General features: G+C 41.3%; 5 protein-coding genes across 7 annotated transcripts in view; 2 read left to right on the forward strand and 3 right to left on the reverse strand.

Moving 5' to 3' along the window:
- Positions 1–1,628, reverse strand: LOC117138484 (the record flags this gene model as incomplete). The annotated part of the gene is made up of 2 exons (XM_033300614.1): positions 1–439; positions 1,551–1,628. Coding segments are annotated over 2 exons (354 nt in total), but the record flags the coding sequence as incomplete, so codon positions are not given.
- A 1,062-nt stretch (positions 1,629–2,690) lies between these two features.
- LOC117138015 (Bardet-Biedl syndrome 4 protein homolog) lies at positions 2,691–6,588 on the forward strand. Of its 3 annotated transcripts, none has more exons than XM_033299816.1 (10): positions 2,691–2,943; positions 3,021–3,160; positions 3,245–3,357; positions 3,769–4,059; positions 4,120–4,276; positions 4,360–4,482; positions 4,545–4,629; positions 5,687–5,773; positions 5,985–6,196; positions 6,378–6,588. In XM_033299816.1, the coding sequence occupies exons 1-10, from the start codon at positions 2,865–2,867 to the stop codon at positions 6,549–6,551; spliced, it is 1,461 nt and encodes a 486-aa protein (XP_033155707.1). In that variant the 5' UTR covers positions 2,691–2,864; the 3' UTR covers positions 6,552–6,588. The 3 variants fall into 3 exon arrangements, with proteins under 3 accessions (XP_033155707.1, XP_033155710.1, XP_033155708.1); XM_033299817.1 differs by having other exon boundaries at positions 2,870–2,930; XM_033299819.1 differs by lacking the exon at positions 5,687–5,773.
- Positions 6,589–6,639: 51 nt separating this feature from the next.
- The window catches only part of LOC117136810 (sex peptide receptor), a 33,310-nt gene continuing 18,441 nt past the window's right edge, over positions 6,640–21,508 (reverse strand). Inside the window, exons 3-8 of the mRNA XM_033297874.1 lie at positions 10,108–10,402; positions 9,133–9,304; positions 8,642–8,768; positions 8,232–8,426; positions 7,952–8,134; positions 6,640–7,645 (exon numbers count right to left, since the gene is read on the reverse strand). Coding sequence (XP_033153765.1) covers positions 7,324–7,645; positions 7,952–8,134; positions 8,232–8,426; positions 8,642–8,768; positions 9,133–9,304; positions 10,108–10,353 — 1,245 coding nt within the window. The 5' untranslated portion in view covers positions 10,354–10,402 and the 3' untranslated portion in view covers positions 6,640–7,323. The remainder of the gene's footprint in view (positions 7,646–7,951; positions 8,135–8,231; positions 8,427–8,641; positions 8,769–9,132; positions 9,305–10,107; positions 10,403–21,508) is intronic.
- On the forward strand, positions 13,771–14,442 carry LOC117136811. Its single transcript, XM_033297875.1, has 2 exons — positions 13,771–13,897; positions 14,030–14,442. Exons 1-2 carry the CDS (start codon positions 13,886–13,888, stop codon positions 14,315–14,317), a joined length of 300 nt encoding a protein of 99 aa, XP_033153766.1. The 5' UTR covers positions 13,771–13,885; the 3' UTR covers positions 14,318–14,442.
- Positions 15,215–17,527, reverse strand: LOC117136809 (otolith matrix protein OMM-64). The gene is made up of 2 exons (XM_033297873.1): positions 17,074–17,527; positions 15,215–16,993 (listed from the first exon to the last, which is right to left on the reverse strand). The coding sequence occupies exons 1-2, from the start codon at positions 17,248–17,250 to the stop codon at positions 15,407–15,409; spliced, it is 1,764 nt and encodes a 587-aa protein (XP_033153764.1). The 5' UTR covers positions 17,251–17,527; the 3' UTR covers positions 15,215–15,406.

Genomic DNA, 21,508 nt, shown 5'->3' on the forward strand with positions numbered 1-21,508 from the left:
CAATTGCTGAAACGCAGATTTTCATCCACAGGAAAGGGGAAGTTAGTGGCAAGAAACAAAGCATACTTATTTGGGTCACTCACGCATACAAGATTGTTTTTCCTGTTGCTGTGTCTGGGCACAGATTGCCGAACAAGTTGGCGAGGGAAAGTGGTGGCAAGGACTAGACGGCAATTTGGTAAACAAGTCGGCCACGACTATATTTAGGTGTCCGATCATAAAAGCCATGCAGAAACAATAAAGTGGACAATGGAATTGCATAAATTGGGCCAAGCGAACGGGCCAAAGTCAAAGCCAAGGACGGATTTAGGCCAAGTCGCGCGTATTGCTGCACAATACACATCTTTACGACTCGACTCCCTCGCTTTTCCCCAGTGAATAACGGCCTTTCGGGCGGAAAAACAAACGTGAGCGCCACTTGCAATCCCCATGAATGACTCTTTCAGATTTTGGGGCGGATTGGTATGCTGCGTAAGTCGCTTTTTTATGACCTCTGGCCCCACAAATATGTGCGTAAGACATGCGTAGATGGAGCGTCCCCATCGCGGAGGTCAGGCTGAAGTGTCGTCGGGTGTAAATCATATTTACAGTGGTACTCTAATTCAATTAGACCTTCCCCCAGCTGCCCAGCCCATGACAACAAGCGTGAATAAAAGAGAATTCAATTGTACAGATCGGGGCATATTTGACTCTTTGGGTGCAGATAGTCGGATGGAACAAGAAAATATTATTTTTGATTTATTAACCACGAGCATGATTCGTGGAATGAAACATTTTATAGATTTTAATACTTCTTAGTTCTGTTGTATGGAAACTGTTAAGAAAATAAAAAAGACATGGGAATATGCCAATGAAATAAAGTGCGAAGAAAAGATTAAAAAATTTATTTGGATAATGTCTAATAAATACCATATAATTAGTGACTCCCAAAAAGTAACTAATAAATTAGCTTAATAGCTCTTCAACACTTTATTTTATTTTCTTATATGCACGTATACAATACAATTAACAGTACAGTATATACTGCATACAATAGGTTACAACTATCTTAATTAGAAAAGTTGGGCTGTAAGCCAAACTCCAATTCGACAATATAAAATTTTATAGTACTATTATTTTAAATATTAATTTAATATTTTTATGCCAATTTTACACAACGCATCATGCTACAATTATATTGCAGAGTCAACTGCTAATATGAATTTCCGTTTTATATTAGGTAAAGGCATTCTGAGAATTCTAAAACAAAATTTACAGAATATCAAACATGAACAACTCAAAAAGTTAACAGTGGTAGAACATTTTCTCACAGGCAAAGGTTTGTACATGTAAAGCGCCACCTACATGATTTTAACCGTACTATTAGTTTACAATTTAGTCTACGAAAATTTCAGACGTTGTCCATGTAAAACATCTGCTTACATTTTTTCCTGAATGTAAGCTTTCATCGTTCGCCGCTAGGTGTCACTACAAATGTAAGGTAAAACAGTCTGGCAGCACTTGGCTTCTTTGCACGGTGGGTGAGAAAAATAAATTTAAGCAAGACAGACGAAAGTTGCTAATAGAAAATTTAATTTAAAATTTAATATAAAATTGAATATAAAATTTAATATAAAATTTAATATAAGACTTAATATAAAATTAATATAAAATGAAATTGATTATTCAAACAAATACTTTTGTTTATTTTGTTATTAGCCAACATTTTGATTTTCATGTGGAAATGAATGTGAAAATTAGCAATTTATTGGTGTAGGTTTGTTAAGGAGAAATAAATTTAAAATAAAGCAAAAACTTAATATTATCAAACGACGTGTTTTATACTATATTTCATACCATAAAATAAGGAATTATACATATATTAGTTAAAATATTTGCAACAAAATTTAAATTTTCCAGTAAATAAGCTTATAATTAATTTGATTGATTGTTTTCTGAAAAAACTCGTTAAGTATTATTTACTGTGTAAAAGCTTAGAACATTGTTTATTCCACGTAATTTTCGTTAACTGTCTTGCAGTAATTGATTTTTAATCTGTTGCAATTGAAACCCCGTTTTGGCATCGAATCCATCAAGACTGTCAATCCAAATGGTCCGCGGACATTGGGGCCAAGTGTTTGGATACTTCCGACTAAAGGAAAAAACCGCGGTCATTTGGTAAAAAAAAGAAGTCAGGTGGCACTTCCCGTTTGAGATCTAAGATATAAGATCTCAGATCGAAAGATCTGAAAGCGGCGCCGCAATCGATCGATCGATTTGATACAGATATTGGTAGTGATCTTGTACGATATTTTTCGTGCATTAATTGCTTTGGTGTTTTGGCCTGGGCCGCGTAAACGGTTTGAAATGTAGCTCACGATCACATGTTGTCTTTTGGCCCGAAATGGAAACAAGTGCAACAGAGTTTGCCACTTTGGCCGGTGTGAAATAAATTGAGTAATTAGGCGGTGTCAGAGTCGGGACTTCGTGGCGAGTTGCAAGGAACTGGTTATCCCAAGATCTGCCAGCTTGCCTTTTTGTCTCGCCAATTATTTGCCCAGTTTGAGTTTGTTTTTATTGCATTTCGATTAGTTTCGAATAGGTTTTCGACATGTATGTCGCAGCTAATTAAAAATACACAACGCGGAATTTTCGTACGCTCTTTTTTTGGGCGTTTTGGCCCGGCCGAAACGCGCACTAATTCAGTTAACAAGTTAATTTCCAGCCCGTCTGCCTTGGCAACCTTAAATGCCAAAAAACCATGGCAACGCAAACTCGACACAACAAAGTTGCCGGCGGCCAAAACAAATCGAAACGCAATATCTGCAAGTTGCCTTTGAAGTTGAGCTTTTGGTCACAGTCCTGGAAAAACACTAAAGTAATCCATGTACGAGCCGGGAACGGAGCAGATCAACTGCAACGGCAGACTGATTGAATTGCCCACCTTGGAGGTTGTGCGTCCAGGTGAAGGAAATTCCTCGCCATTTGCTCAAGCATTCACTTCATTGTCCTGTGTCCTTCGTCCATCGTCCTTCGATTAGCTCCCAAAATGCCCAGCGATGCCAACATTGATTGGTTGCTCCACATTTATTTCACTCGCCGCGAATTCACGCGCTGCCGCCGACTCATCGAACGTGAGCTGAATCGTCATTTGAATCCGGAGTACCTGTACTTTGTCCAGGTGAGATGACGAAAAACAAGGGGCGCTGCGGACGCTTGTGGTGGTTAATGCTCGGTGTCTTTTCTAATTGATTGCTTTCGCCAGGGTCTAATTGACCGTGAAGAGGGCAACCACATCGAGGCGCTCAGACATTTGCAAAAATCAGCGGAGCTCAATCCCAGGAATATCGAGACTTACAAGGAAATCGGCCGAACACTGTGAGTAACTCTGTATATATCTTCGCTCGAGTCACATATTTGCATTTTAAGCTTTTAATCATTTATTACTTCGAAGGGTGTTACTTCTAATCATAGTGTTGTTGTTTTTCAGCGAACTTTCAAAAGCGCTTTAAAGGATTTCATTAATAACCAAGTTCATTTACTAGTTAATTAATCATAATCAGTGTTAACGCCCCAGTGTAGATACATTAATTAAGTCTTTTTTCGTGTATTTTTAATCTATTTATGATTATATTATTGCTAGTATAAAAGATATTTCTGACTTTAATAGGATTGATGATTAACTGAGCTCAAAATCCATTTTTTTCTAAAAATAATTTAATTCGAATAAATTTGATTAAAATATATAAAGCGGCTTAAAAGCTTGATGCCAACTCGTTTTCGTTTCAGATACATAATGGGCCGTTTTAGTCAGGCTTTGGGCGTTTTTCGGGAGGCGGAACAAAGGAGCAGCCGGCAGGACCACGAGATATACCATTATCTGGGCGAGCTGCTCTATAGAGCGGCCACGACGCAGAGTCAAAAGGATGTGGCCAGCCAGCAGCAGGACGAGGCCAGGTCCTACTTTGAGTTGGCCGTGCAATCCGGCCGGAAGCTCGAGAGCTATGTTCGTTTGGCGGAGTTGTGTCGCAAGGACAAACAGTACCAAAAGGCCATTGAAATTCTGGAGAACTGCCTACAGTTAGTAGTTAATCTCCCAGTCCCTCGCTTTTTTCTTTGTACACATTCGCCCCTTTTCAGCTTGACTCCTGAGAACTCGGAGGTTCTGATTGAAATCAGTGTGCTGTACCTGAAAATCAACGAAACGCAAAAGGCACACGATCGTTTGGCGGAAGTCGTCAGCATCGAACGGAAATGCTCGCCCAAGGGACTTCTGGCCTTTGGCGCCATTTTGCAGGTAAGCGTGGTATATGTATTTCCTTTGCCATAATCTGTTAAGTCATATTTAATGCTGAATTTGTGTGAATATATTGTGAACAGTCCCGCAACGATGTCGATGGTGCCCTCAGCAAATACAGCCAAATCGCAAACGCTGAGCCGGAAATTGCCGAGCTGTGGAATAACATTGGATTGTGCTTCTTTAAAAAGCAGAAGTTCATTGTGGTAATGGAATGACAAGATGGTGTATCACTTGTGCGTACATTTAAATGTTTGATAACCAACAGGCCATTTCATCGCTGCGCAAATCCGTTTGGCTATCACCACTTAACTACAATGCCCTTTACAACCTCAGTTTAATCTACATCGCCTGTGAGTATTCCGAGATCTAAGTGCACTTTAAGACATTAAATATTAATGGTGGGGAGTATTACTCTAGTATCAATCAAGTTATCTTACTGTGACGCTTGTAGAAGGGAATTTAATTATATTTTAGCACAGATTTATGCATTTTGCCAACATGTCTGCTTTTAAACTGTAGATATGTGCAGTATTCAAAAGATATTACCACTAGCATTGCAGATTTCATATTATTCTCTTGTTCAGTGCAGTCTGTGAAAACTATTCTATATTCTGAACTGGCATTCTATTTTAAACATGAGAGTTAATTAAGATTTTAAAACGCCGAAGCTTATACCCTAGAACTGAGAAACTAGTTTGCGTAGAAGAGAAGAAATGAACAAACAGACGGACGGACAGTCGAACGGACAGACAGAAGTACATACACGGCCAAGTCTACATTGCAAGTGATTCTATTCTAATCAAGAATACATATACATATTATAAGGTCGTAAATGGTACCTTCCTTAGTTACACACTTTTCAACGAATCTAATATACCCTGACTACTCTACGATTAGTGGGTATATTAACATTGCTGAGCCATGAGTTCCGCTTTGTTAAATGTAAATGTTTCTCATTACATATTTATTATTATTTAAAATATGAAAAACAATATTTCTAGATGAAAATGTGAAAAGCAAACCTATAACTGCTTGGCATTCAGATCTTTGGACTATAAGTGAATCCTTTGAAATGTCTCCTTCCTTTCGCCAGTTTTAAGATTGGCCAACAGTTTGGAATTTTGTCTTTGCAATGCCTTGGTCAAAAAAAAAGGGTAAAATGAAACCCGAATAAAAAGAGACAATAGGAAACCAAACTGCATGAGAAGGTTGAATTTCGGGGACAAATATACACTCGAGGCAAGCGAGGAGCACTGTGGGTTGGAGGTTTTAATAAATTTCTTAACAGTACCAGGACGCATCCGACCCGTAGGCATTCGTGTTCCCCTTTCTCTCCAGCATTGTTTGTTGCCATTTCTTCCGTTCAGAAGCATCTGTTGTTTTCTATTTGCCCCATCTTGGCTGCAGCCGAACAATACGCCAGTGCCTTTCACACGCTGGCCGCAGCCATAAACCTGCGCAAGGATAATGCCGAGTGCTACATGCTCCTGGGCCGTAAGTTTGCACAAATGCACTCGTAAAATATATAGTTCAAAAATATAATAATATATAAATTTCTGATCAATTTTTCCATCTTTATTTTTATTCATTTCAATCTAAGCCATACGGCTTACCTTTAAGGCTTCTATCATATCTTATATATACATCCCTTTTTTGAGTGTAAGTTTTCCCTAAAATAACAGCCCTCTTCCTCCGTTACCCGCAGTTTGTTTGCGAAAGCTGGACGACATGGAGAACGCATTTGTGGCACTCGAAAGGGCCAGTTCCATGGCAACTGGCCAACAGGGAACCGGGCGTAATCCCCTGGTTGTGCTGAACTTTGCCTTGTTTTGCTACGAAACCGGCCGACTGGCCCTGTCCACGGAGCAGTACAACCGGTTCATGAGTCAGGCGCAGGATCTTCTGCTGCCCACGGAAGTAAGTCGTCCGAAATACCATCATTCCCAGTGGATGTATGCAATGGCACGTGAATAGAAATTCCACCGCATAATTGGCCAGAAAGTCTAGCGAAATTACATACGCTACGAATTCCTTGCACTGTTACATTGTGGTCGAAACTCCCTCGAGACCAGATTTTATCAATCTTAATATCCTGCAGTACAAATTCCAAGCCACCAAGCTGAAATCCCTGCTGCGCATCTCGAATCAGGGCAATGGCATCCTGCTGGATTCCGCGGATATGGGCGACTCTGATTTGGGACACAATCGGGCCACGGAACTCCTGCCGGACGAATTGCCACTGGAGGTGAATGCTGTCGTCAGTCAGAATTAGATGTTCATTTTTTGGTAATTGAAAGCAATAAACGTGTTATTTGTATGCAACTCACATCAAACATTGTTTTGAAAGTGTTCACATTTATTTATAAATAGTATAAGCGACTTAAAAAGTATTCAAAATACGGTTATTCAATTAGCCAATGTAAAATGCATTGGCACTTTTGCTGAAAACCAATTAACGCCATACAATCAAAATAGAATTGTTTCGTGATTCCAGCTAAGAAGAATGAGCAACTCGGGGCTCAGTGAGTTCTTCAGTCCTCTTAGCATAGCTACAGTTTTGCTGATGGTTTCCAGTTTTTCCTCATCTTATGGAAAAGTAAATGTCTCGTATTTGTACAGCTTGCACTGACTTAGCCTATGAAACTTATATACTAATACGAATTTGAAACACCAACTGGTAAACTAATCAATGTAAAACGTAAATGTTATTATTTGGAAATGAAATGGCACTTTGCGAAACAGCCAGATCACAAGCAGAATCAATTTCTAAACCGATCGATGCACCAGTCAACCACTTAGGACTACACCTAAACGTAAACCTTCGTGGATATCAACTGATCAACTGGTCAGCCCGTACATTAATTCCACACTCACAGTTTCTCATATTTTAGTTTGTTTAGTCAAGATAACGAAACTTTTATAAAGTTTATGCTTTAGAAAATTCAAAATCAATGCCGGACCAGAACATCTTGGATGTCCCTCACCTACTTCATCCCTCACTAGTGTTTGCTCCTGCCCATGATCACATCTTTAGATGTGTCCAATTAGACGCAAGTCGTGGTTACGCGGGTCAACCTGGTCATTTCGGTGCTGCCAAAGTGCCGCTTCATGAAGAGCGATCGGAAGGTGGTCCGGAACTGTTTCGACATCAGACCGTACAGCACGAATCCCACGGCGGCGTTGATCAGCGCCAGCAGATCCATCAGCTCTCCAAACGGCGGATAGCAGTGGGCGAAGAAGCACTTCTCCATCACCCCGGACAGCAGGCCGAGTAATCCCTGCGGGAACTCCGTGATCAGAAACAAAACCAGTACCGCAACCAGCAAGAGGGTAGTCCGATCGTTTCGGCGATCACAGCGAGGCGGCCTAAAATACAAAAATATAGATTAATATATAAAAAATATGGAAAACTACATAATAATTAAATCATACAACGATAAATGCACAAAGCTGATAGAGAAACTATTCAAATATTAATCTAATTTTGGAAAATGGCCTTTAGGTGTGCAGATCCTTGGAACAAAGGATCCTAAACTTGAAGAGATTTCACAAAATCCACGACCATTCAAAAACAGAAAAATCTAAGAGCCTGAAACTATCAAGGCTAACTGAAAATAGCTATAGTTATAAACGTGAATTCTTAAGGACTAAAAGAGTCAAGTGTGCACTTACTTCTTGGATTTGGTTTCATTCAGATTTAGCTGGATGGCATATTTGGCGGGATTGTTGTAATCCCTCAGCTTCAAGCGACGTCTAGATGCCTCGCACAAAACGTGCATAAGTACAGCACTGATCACAATTAATATGCCGCATGGCAGAAGTTTGATGAGCACGGAATGTATCCAGAAGTTGAATCTGCGAAGGATTTTCACGATAGAGGTTATTACAAAGCCTGCACATTTGGTTCTTCGCAGGATACATAAATGTCATCAGACTTCTTATCTAAGCGCACCTGTAGAGCACCGAGTCCTTATCGAAGTAAACGTGGTACATGGCCTCCGAGTTGACCTTGTCCACGTCGTACGTCTCACGCACCTGGAACACAAAGTACGTGGGCAGGCAGAGGATCGGCGACAGGATGAAGGGCAGGAGGATCGCCTCCCGGGAATGTGCTAGCAGGAAGTTGGCACAGCCCCCGTTCGGATGTCTGTGGAATAGAGACGGTAACATTTGGCTATAAACAAAAGACGGGGGAAGAGAAGAGAAGCCACATTGCCACAATGATGTGGTAGTCAGATTAGCCGGATGTCTGTTCGAATTGCGGATGTGGATTATCATGAATGTGAACCGGAGACAAACTCTACATGGATGACGGCGAATTCCGGGGTAAGACATGCATAGCTGGCCGATGGATCTTCTCACCTGATAGCCACATACCGCCACACCGCCAGCGTGACAGTCAGTCCGATGGAAATCGTATGCAGGATCTGGGTGAAGTGCATGTGGACCAGCAGACAAACCGCCCAGGTGTAGCTCAAATCTTTTTCACCTGCAACAGCCATACAATGAATGTTATATAATTCAAAAAACTTTATACGGTTTAAACGTAAAAAGGAAGAAAACCTGCATATTACTGAACTAAAAGGAAGTGCAAAGGGAAAAGATATATGGGAATTGTTAAGCTTAACAAAATATACCCTTTAACTCTGTCATACGGACGGACATAGAAACGGACAGACAGGCATGGGTAGATCCACTCGTCCGCTGATCCTAATCAAGAATATAGTTCCTGAATTCGCTTTCTTTTACATATGTACATACCATTTAAATAATATAGCAAATAACACGTATAAATAGCAAGTCCAACAAAAACCAAGACTATTGTTAAATATTAGTACTAAATGTATGCTTACCTGGCCCCATATATATGTACTGATACGATGTATAGGGTATATATTCCAGCATCACAAACATATCGGCCACCGCCAACCACTTAAGTATATTATTTATGGGCGTCTTGGCCATTTCCTTTCTGGTCAGGACCATTATGTTCAAGATGTTTGCTATTGTCCCGAAAATGCAAATCTAGGTGATTTAAAGAAACAAAAAGAATCAACATAACATGCGTCCTTTGTCAAATCGAAACCCAGAGCGCTCACATACTTTCGACTGAATGCACTCCCCTTGGACACCAAAGTGGTTGAATATTTTATTTATTCAGCTCGTGAGCAGCAACTCAACTGTCGTGACCTCTCGTATTTACATTTCTTAACAATGCTCACACAAGCAAAAAAGGGAACTGCAGTAACCGAAGTTTGGTCCAGAATTTAGTTTCAATTTTAAGAGGTAAACTATTTTGGTGCCAACGAAGGAAAGCAATAAAGTCACATTTTTCAACTGTATTTGATTTATTGTATTTTTATTTGAAACTAGCCTTGAGAAATGGTTTCTCGGTATTTTCTGACCCGATTCCTGTGGTAAAGGCCGTCTGCTACAACGCAAAATGGCTTATGACTGAAAATGATAATGAAAAAAAACAACATTAACGCCTAAACGCCTTAACTACATCTAATATAATTTATATCCTTTTCAAAAAATCCCTGAAAAGGGAAACCCAGACAAAAACAAAAGACCGAGATTCCCGGCCCCTAATTTGATTTGTGATTTTGATGGTTAAGCTTAGCGCATGGAATAACTTTAATTCGAAAAAAGGCCGTTCTGCCCAGGACTTTGGCAAGAGTTCAAAGGTAAAGAAGTCCCTTACATTCATCAGTGGTCTGTCGGCGAAAGGCTGTGTGTAGCGTCTTGGCAACCCTTGCTCATCATTAGTCAACAGATTCCTTTGTTTTGGCCAAGATTTCGTGCCCGGTGGGGTTGTAATTACTTACCATCAGCGAAACGTATCCATGGATGCTGTTGTAGGCTCGCAACCAGTTGTATATTTCCCCCTGGCAATAGCCTTGGCACTCATCCACCTGAGCGGTCATGTTCTTCATCTGGAACTCCTGCCATAGCTTTACGAACTTCTCGATATCGGTGCTAGTGAGATGATAGTCCTTCAGGACCGTGTCGTTGAAAGGAGTCCGCTGGTGCAAATGGGTATGTCCCATTTGACTGCCGGTCTCCTGCATCATTGCAGACTAACTAGTTCCACTCGTATGATGTATATGTGCTAATTAATAACTGGAACAAAATATTAGGGATTTTAAAAGTTTGACTAACAATAATTTATTTAGTAACCCATTTTCTATTGAAATTTTAAAGGACTTCATGCCATGGAAATGGCAGTTCCAGTGACCATTAAAGTAAAGATACAAAAATGCCAACATGTTTTACATGTTCAAAATAAAAGGAAATTATGTCACTTATGCATAAAATGAATACCAACATCAAAAATTAATTAGACGTCAACAGCATCTAATTTATCATTATCTTTATTATCAATGCCGTTTCTTCATTATGGGCATATGGTGTCGAAATTGCTACTGCAACTCTTCAAAGCGATAAACAATTTTGAATGGCCAAAGTGGAGCTGCAGTGAGCTGAGCAAACCTGTCCAAATGTCCACCTGTGATTCAAAGCAACCTGGGCGTTGTAGGCAATTAATTGGCAACGCACTTGAGTACAAAAGCAGCCCCATTAATACACATACTTTTTGCAAGAACTACACATTTTGCCATTGAGAATATGGCTGAAAATGCTAGAGACCCAAGGAAAAAATTCTTCAGATACTTCATAACATTCTTAATGTTAGTGGGTCTGCAAAAGTAAATCTGTAAACAAATTTAAGGTTAATCTATGCCCATCTGTCCGTCCGTTTGTCTGTCCGTTAGTCTGTCTGTCCGTCCGTATAAACGTTGTGATCTCAAGTATTATTATTGCTTATAAGCTGAGCATTATCATGTAGGTCATGCAGCCCAATTATACATGGTTATATATGTAAATCCTTGTAAATTTCTTCCAGTGCATAAGCAATGTTGGCATATGACACTACTACCCCGGATCACTCAGTTGGCCGAATCAAAGTCGACGTGTCCACACGTCGTCGAAGGTGTTGCATTTGGCTAATGGCTAGATCTGAATATAAATCCTGTTCGCAACTCATTTCGCAACTAAAACGCATTGCCGGACCTCAATCGATTGCACTGCCTCGTTCAATATGCATATTTAGGTAACTCAAAATTGTCCAATGTAGTACCATTGAACTGAAACTAACTGCCAGTCAATCCAATGTCTGTCTGCCATTTGATGTTGATCGATTGGCCTTTCGATTTCGTCAAACGTTTACATCTGTTGCGTTGCGGGCAATTATTAGTTATTGCCACACATTCAATCAAAATGAAATCGGTTCCAAAAAAAAACTCATTTCATGTGGACCATTTCGGGGTTTCGACTACGAAAGTATTTTTCTGCACATGGCGTTTGTAATCAAAGGGACATTTCAGGGGGCAATAATGAAAGGAAAATAGGCAATTATTAATTTCCGGGAGTTTTACAGGAGACACTGAGGGAACCATTTTGTGTGGGAAGTTAGAAGAAACCTCGACTATCGGATACCCCAGATATCCAGATCTAGTTTTCTGACCTTATTAATACCATAGTTTCTTAAATTTTCTTAGATCTCTGTGTTCTTTGGGCAGATCTAAGCTTTTTTTTACATTTTTTCGCTAAAATTAAATCGAAGAAAATCAAGATGTTTTGGGAAATTTTCCTATTTGTCAACAAGTTCGTTTGTCCGTTTCTATGCACAAATGATGTTGACGGTTTAAAACCCCTTACAACTTATCGCTCATCCCCATTCCAAACAAAAGCATTAATTCAATTCGTGGCTCAGAAATGAAGCGGAAAGACATTCCAGTTTTAAAAAGAAATAATCTTTGTGCCTCCCACTGTCGGCAAGTTCCTTAAGTCGCCTCCTATTCACAAGCGCGTGGCCTTGAGCAGCTTGTCTGAACAGGTGGCGCACCCACAAAGGATACGCCCAAGCCCACGCAAAGGACGAAAAAAAAATGAACGCCACCAACTGACAGCAGCAGATAAACAGCAGTAGCACTCCAGGCCGTCCTTTGCAGCTCTCGTTCCTCATTTTTCGCCATTTGAGGGGCCGTTAATTAACATTTCGCTAGTCAACTACACTCGAAAAAAAAACTAACACAAAATGTAGCCCTAATGTATCAGAAGGAAGTGGTATTTACCAAATAACTCAGTGTTTAAAGAATGTGGTGCAAGTATTTACTGAAAAAGAAATTTAAACAACTGTTGCTCTTATTTTAATAACTAATATCCGATTTGTTAAAGAAAAGGATTTTGCAAACACTTATCTTCAACAATAAATTTAACTTTTATAAAGAGATTAGTAGAGTAATTTTTCTGAGTGCTCACAGCTGTATAAGTTCGCTTTCCTCGTTTTTTATTGCCACATTTCCGCCGGAAGTATTAGATAAAATGAGAGAGCGAGAGAGAGAGGAGCACCCTTATCAGATACAGCTCTGGCCACATAACCCCCGCTGGGCCAATTGATTCAACGATCCAACAGCTTAGCTCCCCCGTCACTTTTGGCCCACCAGAGGGCCCAATTATTGAGGTCGTTAAGTGCTGTAACTACCACTAAAGCGCTCCATATCAGCTGAGAATTTAGTGAACGCCCTTGTTGTAACTCAAAGTGTCTTTTTCAATTAGCCCGGCCAAACAGTGTCAATCATTTGTTGCTGCCGCCGACAGGCCAATGCAAAATGGTTTTCAGTTATGTCAATTCATTTGCAGGCATAATGAAATTCGTGCCCTTGGCTAATTTATTTAATCCATTGGTTGGTGGTAGTCTTATTTGCACAGCCTTGTCTAGCTTTCTATTGGATTTCAGACAGGACAAATACCAAACTGTTTGTATACGTCACATTATTTATACCCAAACTTGCAGAGATTTGCTGCTGGATTAAGTGAAATACTATCTACAAGTTCGAAATATGTAGTTATTTTTGCCATTTTTTAACAGGCAAAGAATCCTTGGCCATTACCTTTAGTACACAGCTAATAGCTTTTAGCTTTTAAATGCACCATTCCATTTGATTGTAGATTAACTTAGAATGGAGTGTTCATAACTCACATACTCAGACATACTGCGACAATTGCTGACAAGTATCTGCCAGATAGAAATTATTGTTATTAATGGCTTTGGCATTTAGTATTAGAGATGAACACATTGACCACATCAGTGGCTAATAAATTGAGGCGCCTATTGGCACTCAAACAGAGTACTCCAAATAATTTGCTGAATTAAAAAACAATTTATGTGGACTGGCGATCCGTCGGATACTCAGATACATTCGGCCCCACTCGGATACGCACAAGCACACACATCTATCTACATACATACATATGTATGTATGTACATATTTCTTGAGTCGCTTGGCTTGTTTGTGCAATTTTGGCTTGATGTGGGCATATTTTTCTCGATGCGTGTCTTGTGCGAATTTTACTTTATTTTTGGGCCTAAATAGTTTTCGCCTAATGAGTGCGTTTGACTTAGTTTTGAGTGAGTTTCTAACAATCCGAATGGTATAAATAACCAGGTTCTGGCTGCCAGCATCGTTAGTTCAATTAAAGCCAGTGGTGTGCGAACAGTTTCAAGTCGAGTTACACATAAAACCTAAATATATCCTAAACAACATGAAATTCACTGTAAGCATTCGTCCTAGTGAAGAAGATAATTACAAAATTGTATGATATTTTCTTAAGAATTTCTAATAATCCGTCGTTTTTTCCCACTTTTCACCGTCAAATGCCAATGAAAATTGCTTGGAAACGGCACAGCTGCTGCTGCTCATCGCCAGTTTGGCCTGCATCCTGGCCGCACCTGCTCCCGCTGCCGAGGAGCAGCAGGAGTCCTCCGTGAAGGCAAAGCGCGGCATATCATTGGGGCTCGGCTACCATGCCCCCTTGGTCACCCACTCGCACTACATTGCCGCACCCACGCTGGTGCACCATGCCCCAATCATATCGCATGCCCCGCTCATCGCCCATGCCCCGCTGATTGCCCACCATCCGGTGTCTTCGGTCTCCTATCACCTGCCCACCTACCACTCCATCCACCACTTCTAATTAGGCACGCGCACGCGGGCCGGCGGATCAATTAGACACCTTTGTAGTGCAGCAGCATTCCCGAGACATTCGCACGTGCATCAGATTTCCTGCCCAAACAATTCCCGATTGCTTTGTAAATAAACGTTGAAGTCCAACCGTGTCTTAATTCAATTTAAAGTGTTTTAAATTCAAACCAAAAACCTCAGTGCAATCACAACAAATGTAGCAAAACTTCAAAGATAACAAAACACAAAGAAAAGCTTAACAATTTTGCATAAATTACTCGGCAGTAGGCTTAGACAAATAACTTAGTTTATTGGCTTGCAGTTTGAAATTGAAAAAAACGTTAAAAACGTTGCAACTAAGTTCGTTTTCCCTCCGGCCATGAGTAAAACTTTCATGGAAGAGTGCAACTTTTGTGGCCAAATTATTTGCTTCAAGTATTACGGATTTTTTTCTTACCAAACCTTTTTGAAATACCTGATCAGAATCGTTCGCAGACCTGGAAGTTGTGAGTAACCACACTTAGTGCTCCGCTTATGTATATGCTGCAGTAAGTCGACACTAAAGACCCCCAGCTTGGGTCCAAAGTAATCCCCAGTAGTTAAACACTCCTAGTTATGCTCCACGAGCGAAATTATAAACATTAGACCGCCACATTATGGCCAAGATTGTGCAGAACTGCAGTTGGTTGTGCTCCAGCTCGGCACTAAGTGCTGCCATTTGGCGAGCAAACGCTTTGGGATCCAATTAAAAGGGGTTCAAAGGAAAGCTTTGTGGGTCACTGAGGAGCGCACTCCATGTTAGTTACGACGCACTTTTTCCAAACATAGTGTTTATTTTAACAGCGAATCTTATATGTTTGAAGTATTTATAATCTAGTGGTGTCCTTAGGAACGAATGAAAGTCTTAGGGTCTAAGTCAATAACTTCCAATCTGCCATTAATCGACGTTTTTATTTTGCCTTTTCGCTTACTTACTTAGCATTTTTTGTATTTATTACAAATGTGATTTATTTGCACTGAATTCTTCCTACAGCTAGAGAAACTTAAAATCGTTCATTAGAAATATTTGAAATGAAATCCGCAAGCCGCCGCACCTTGGTTTTTAGTCCGAGAAGCTATCGCTCCAATAGGTGGTGGTTGGTGGGGCCACCGCCTTGAAAAGATCCCGTCCTTCGCCGGGACGACGTTTGCTGCTGTTGTTGCCATGATGGCCCATGCGGTCGTCCTTGCTGCGCGGCTCCTGCTTGAACCGCGACTCTTCCTTGATGCGAACGCTGTCCTCCTTGTGCCGCTGACAGCCGACGGCCTGGTGACGCTGCAGTCGCTGCTGCGTGAGGAACGTCCGCTGGCAGCGCTTACACTCGTAAATGAAGCCGTGCTCGTCGTGCCGCTGGGCCATATGGTGCTTCAGTTCCGCGCGCAGGCGGAATATCTTGGGGCACAGCTCGCAGCGGAAGTGGGCGCGCTCCTGCTCGTGCCGTTGCATGTGCGTCTTATAGGCCCACTCCACCTTGAACTTCTTGCCGCAGATGGGGCAGGCATGCTCTATTCTCTCGTGAGTCTTACGATGCAGCACATAGGATTGTTTGCGCGAGAACGTCAAGTCGCAGTTGGGACACTCGAATGGGCCCACTGAAGCCGTCGAAGAGGGCTGGTATTTCTTCTTCTGGGCGCTTGAAGGCTCCCCATCGCTGTCCGTGCCTCGCTTGAGTGGCTTTTTTCGAGGACGCCCACGCGGTCCGGGCTTCTTTTTCTCCTTCTCACTGTCATCCGAGTCGGCAGAATCGCTGTCTGCACTAGTGGTTCCGGCCACGTCGGATACCTTGAACTCATCGTCGAGCTCATCCTCATCCTCGCTGGAATCGGTGACAGGTGCGTCTATGACCACATAGCCGCGGGGTCTTCGCACTTTATTCTTGCTACGGGACAAGCGCTTGCGCAGCTCCTGGTCCGTGGTCTCCAGCTGCTTCCTCAGCTGTATGGCAATGGTAAGGCTGCCCATGCACTTGGTGCATATGAATTGCGGCATAAAGTCCTTGGGCAAAATCGAGACATTTGGACAGATGACCAGCAGCATGTCCGCGGGCGTGGCATCGATTTGCTTCTTAAACAGGCAGACTAGCTCTTCCTTGCTGGTGCAAACGCGGCACTGGTCCTCGTCCACAGGTTCCTCTTTTTTGCGCTCCCTAATGGGCACATCGGCCAGATCGCCGGGCTCATCGCCAGTGATTAGTTCACCTTCTGCATCGGTGCCAGTCTCGAAATCTGGTTCGATTTCCTCGACTTCTTCGGTGGGCTCCTCATCCTCATCGAGGGCGTCCTCGTCCTCTTCAATGGCTTCGTCGCCTTCTTCGGTGCCATCCTCATCTGGTTTTTCTCCATCGTCTTCATCCTCTGCGTCGGCCTCGTCGCCATCCTTTTCGGCATCGTCGTTGTTATCTTCATGTAAATGAGTTGCTTCCTTTTCCTTTTCGGTGTCTTTTTCACCATCCTCGCCAGTTTTTTCCTTGGAAACATTATCTTTAGCTGCAGATTCTTGCAAATCCTTCTTATTGCTTGATTCCTGGCAACCTTCATTGGCTTTCTCCGTTTGCGGGGTCTCGCTCTCATCCTCCTGCGGCATCTCGCCATCCAAATACTCCGCCTCGCCCATCTCCGCGTCCTGGTCGGCAGTTGCACCGGCATCGTCCTATAAAATAAATAAAAATAAACAAACATACATATACATGAGTTTCACAAGCTTTTCCGAGTCTTTTAAGCCGGGCGCACCTCGAGGTAATCCATAATCTGTCCCACAGTTCCGGAGACGCCATCATCAGCGGAACCCACCGACTTGCCCGCCAAATCCTGCCGCGCTTGCGGTTGCTCTGGGTTTTGAGCGCTTTCCTGGGGATTTTGGCGCTGCTCTCCGTTGGTTTCCGCCAGGGGCGTTATGTCGGCTTCCATTTTCGCAGTATTTTCCTTATTCCCACAGAGAAATGTTTTCAAGTGGAGTGGGGGAGTCTTCTTTTTTTGGCGGGGCACCGGCGACTTTTTCGATATTCACTTTTTCGCTTCGATTTCTCTGCGCGCACTTGATTTTCGGGTAGTGTTCCACTTTCGTTTGCACAAATTCACATTCCTCGCACTTTTCTATCTAATACTCAAGCGGAAAATGCAATTCAAGTTGCAGTTTTTTCACAGCGTTACAATTTTTTTTACTTGCAGCCATATTGGATAAGTATAGGTACACAGCTGTTTGTCATCGGTAATCGATAGTTGTGCGCATGCCCGCTGGCAATCGATAACGTGCGCAGGGTTGCACATCGGGCGCGTAATTTGAAAAGTAAAGGAAAGTCGTTATTTAAGGAATGCTCGCAAACAACATAATTCAGCAACCCAAAATGAAAGTTTAAATCAATAAAACCCAAATAATGTTTAAGAAAAGGCACAAAGTGTCAGTAATATATGTATATCCTGTCGGCAAAAGGGAAACCTACGCGCGTGTTTGCAATAAAAGTGGGCACAATACATAGGCCACCCCCTTAAAAGCAGCCGCTTGAAACAAAAAGCATGTCGTCTTGACTTTTCAACACGGCGAAATAAAAATTACGTGATTTGCATAATTTTTCACCCGCTGCTGTGCGCATTAATTTGAGTAATGCCTCTTACATTTCAGCATCAACCATGCAACACTTTGTTTTTTTCCTTTTGCCACAGCACTTAATCTGGCTTTTAGAATTCCATACCTTAAATGTGGGCAAATACCCCGTATTACTTGAGTTTACATACTTCCATTTCAATCAATTCGCTGTACTAGAAATGCAAATAAGCAAACACATTTCAATAAAGTGGCTCTTCAAAAATATTTCCCCCGCTCTAAAGGGAATACTACAGCACAATATTTATTTCAATTACGCCGCAAAGGGAAATGTCCGCGGAAATGCCCGAACCTTACGAATGACACAATCCATTAGCGCAGACACTACACTGTAAGATAAGGTTGCACCAACTAGAAATACTTCTATGAAAATGGATCGAGTGAGTAATTGAAACGAAATAAGTTACTGACAAATTTCGGACTAATTAAGTCTATTAATCGTTCTGTTTTAGAGTATCCTTTTGGCAGTATTATAATTATTATTATTAATTATTATTATTATTTACACATTAGTTGATCTTATTCCATAATTACTTTTTAAAGTTGAACGAAACCACTCATTTAATGTGAAGTACCCTCGGGCTAAGGATAAAAGTGTGAGTATGACACATTGATTTCTCCGTGTACAATATGCCCACAAGGATAGTATGTGTCTGTCTGGAACGTAATTCTGTTGCTCTTCGGCATGATTTACGCCAACAATTATCGCAGCAAGACGTGCTCCGAGATCTACTTGACATTAACATCGTTTTACCGGCTAGAGCTTTTCACCTCCTGGTCGCCTCCACGTCCACCCACTTCCAGCGAATCGCTTATGTTGCCGGATGTTGCATGGACAGGGATGCGAAGGCGATTCCTAGGAAAGAGATAAATTTAGCGGCCAGGAGTCTGTGGCAGTGATAAAAAAAGCACGGCCATGTCAGCACAACACAATTCAACTCCCGGCGGCGTCACTCAGTGATTAATTATGCACGAAAGACAAACAGGCAGCATATGCTCCTTGGCAAGGCTTAAGCCTATATATATGTGCATATGTAGATATATATTCCTGAACCCTTCGAGAATTTGTATGGATTTGAACCTTCCCACTGGCATTCACGTAAGCACATTAAATTGCACATTAAAGGGCACATCAAAAGCGAATAATAAAATGCATTCTAATTGTGGTGATAATTAGAACGAACTCATATTATAAACATTTAATTATCGGTTGAGTGTTTTGAAGCAGCAACATTTCTTTCACCTGTTGTCGTGTAATTACGAAAAGATGACGCCAGCACAACCAATGTTCAGTTACATAATAAAAGGGCAATCACTCCTGCTTTAATTATCAGTCTAATTAATCTGATTCCATACTCAAAAAATTAAATATTGACATGGTATGTGAACAACTTGTTATAGAGCGTTTTAAAGCGTTTGTACACATTAACTATCTTTTACCCACGGGAATGAGTTCTGAATGGCATAGACGAGATTTATTTTGCCACTTGATGTTTTGCACAACTTAATTTAATGAGTTACACCCCCTCTTTAATTTCCATCCGGCAACGCAGATGCTTTTAATTTTCCATTTATACTCATAACCTGTAGTGAGTGCTCGAATAGCTAAGGAAATGTAATTAAAATACGTCGTTTATTTAGTGCAAATATTAGACTACACTTTCATTTGCATTCAAACGAACACGAGTATGTATAAGTATATATGTACATATGTATGTAAAGACCCCCAATTACATGCATATATGCCACAAGCCGAGTGGCACCGAAGGTGCCCCCGCGGAAAGTTTATTAACTGGATAGCAGGGGGAAAACTTTGAACATAAAAATTAACTTTTCCTCAATGGGATTTCCACCTGGCAGCTGATCCATCAATATGGGCACGTATCTGACGTGCCAGCAAATCTAATTTGCACACACACACACTGATAATACGTATATTATATCTATATATTAGCTTTAAAAATTCGCTTTAATTCGTACGGAAATTATGCTTCTTGGAAGAAACCCAATATGAATGCATCAATGATTATTACTGACACAGTCGTCGACGTATCAAAATCAGTTGCATGTGTTTGCGCCTCCTAATGAAAGAGGATGGATTTTCTTGGCAGTTCGAATCTGACGTGGAAGGGAAAAGCTACGTCGAATTAATTACGCAAAACTGGATTCCCTAATTATGTTAACATGGTATCGTATTAGCCAAGGACTTTTGGGGTGTCGTTTGATTTCCATGGCCAAGAAGATTTCTTTTTTATTTTATTTTACCGAATTTCAAAGCTTCTTGCTAATGGCTCTCATAATTAATAATACATTTATCGCATTGTGTTGCTGCAGATTACACGGCTGTCGTGCTTTCACTCCAACATTTGGTTGTTGGCTTAATCCGTTCGCATATTAAGCATACGCAGCGTGTGGCTGCCTTGGGAAAATGCAAACAATGTGAAATTATAGCATAAGCGGATGGTGTGCGTAGCCATCACTTCTGGGCATCAGCATCAGCATTTGTATATCCCGTGAGAGGAAGTCCATGAAGAAAAATACTTATTTATTAACATATAATTTTAAAATGCCCTAAGGGGCGAGGGGTGTATGCGTGTTTACGCTTAGCACTTATCCATTTTCACTCGTTTTGCCATGCTTTTCTCGCATTTCCACAGTTTTAAGCACACAAAGCTAATATGCCAACATATATATATGTTTAATTATGAATAAGGGAGCCGCAGTGGGAGTCTGATTTGCGCACGACCCAAATGAAGCGCCTAGAAGTGTAGATAAAAAATCGCTGGCAAATATACAAAATATGAGTATAACTAAGTAGCGGGCTCAGCGCTATTATTAATATGAACTCGCACTCGTTCGATGCCATAGATCACGATTATTTGCGGGTCCGGACAGGCCAATAAATAGGGCGATAAGAGGCTTTACGGCTGCCTCATTAGCCGTCCGTACAAAAGGTACACATTTCCGTGAACAATTGGTATTTGTTGGGTGGAGTACTCCAATTTCCTACGGCCAAACACGGATTTATCAGAATATACATGTGTATCTAAATACGCTCCTTTGGAAATCTTGTTTTGCACGCACGTGTTCTGTTCTCCTTAACATTTTACCATACGTCTGTTTTAGGCGATACACGTCTTGAACTGATTACCGAACTTTGAGGCACAATTTCACCTCCGCTCTGCGTTCCAATTTCAAATCCAATCAATTTCCATAGACATTGGCCTAAAGAATCTTGCATACAATTTGCGGCAATTTATTTCTTTATTTTTTCTGTTAATTTGCCGCCATGCTAAGAAGGAATTCCCAAGCTGAAGTAATTTATGAAACGAACAAAATACCGACAAATTTTACTTTCGATTGGCCTGCGTCCAAGCGGCAAATTAAGCGAACCGGTTTGTTTGTATAAATCAACACCAAAAAATCGCAGCCAAATGGCGACAAATAAGCGAAAGATTCTCTTATTTGTATCTTTCATGTGGCCGGCATATTTTTGAGGTAGTTGGAAATGCCCAAAGCATCTGAGGCATAACAAATGAAATGAAAGATCGCAAAACAAAACAT

The sequence above is a fragment of the Drosophila mauritiana genome, chromosome 2R (assembly GCF_004382145.1).
Source record: "Drosophila mauritiana strain mau12 chromosome 2R, ASM438214v1, whole genome shotgun sequence".
Lineage (NCBI taxonomy): Eukaryota > Metazoa > Arthropoda > Insecta > Diptera > Drosophilidae > Drosophila > Drosophila mauritiana.

Coding starts and splice junctions, on each gene's coding strand:
- LOC117138015 (XM_033299816.1), top strand. CDS start 2,865: ATGTACGAGCCGGGAACGGAGCAGATCAACTGCAACGGCAGACTGATT. Junction 3,358..3,768: donor AAGGAAATCGGCCGAACACT/GTGAGTAACTCT, acceptor TTTTCGTTTCAG/ATACATAATGGGCCGTTTTA. Junction 4,630..5,686: donor CAGTTTAATCTACATCGCCT/GTGAGTATTCCG, acceptor TCTTGGCTGCAG/CCGAACAATACGCCAGTGCC.
- LOC117136809 (XM_033297873.1), bottom strand. CDS start 17,250: ATGGAAGCCGACATAACGCCCCTGGCGGAAACCAACGGAGAGCAGCGC. Junction 16,994..17,073: donor AGATTATGGATTACCTCGAG/GTGCGCCCGGCT, acceptor TTTATTTTATAG/GACGATGCCGGTGCAACTGC.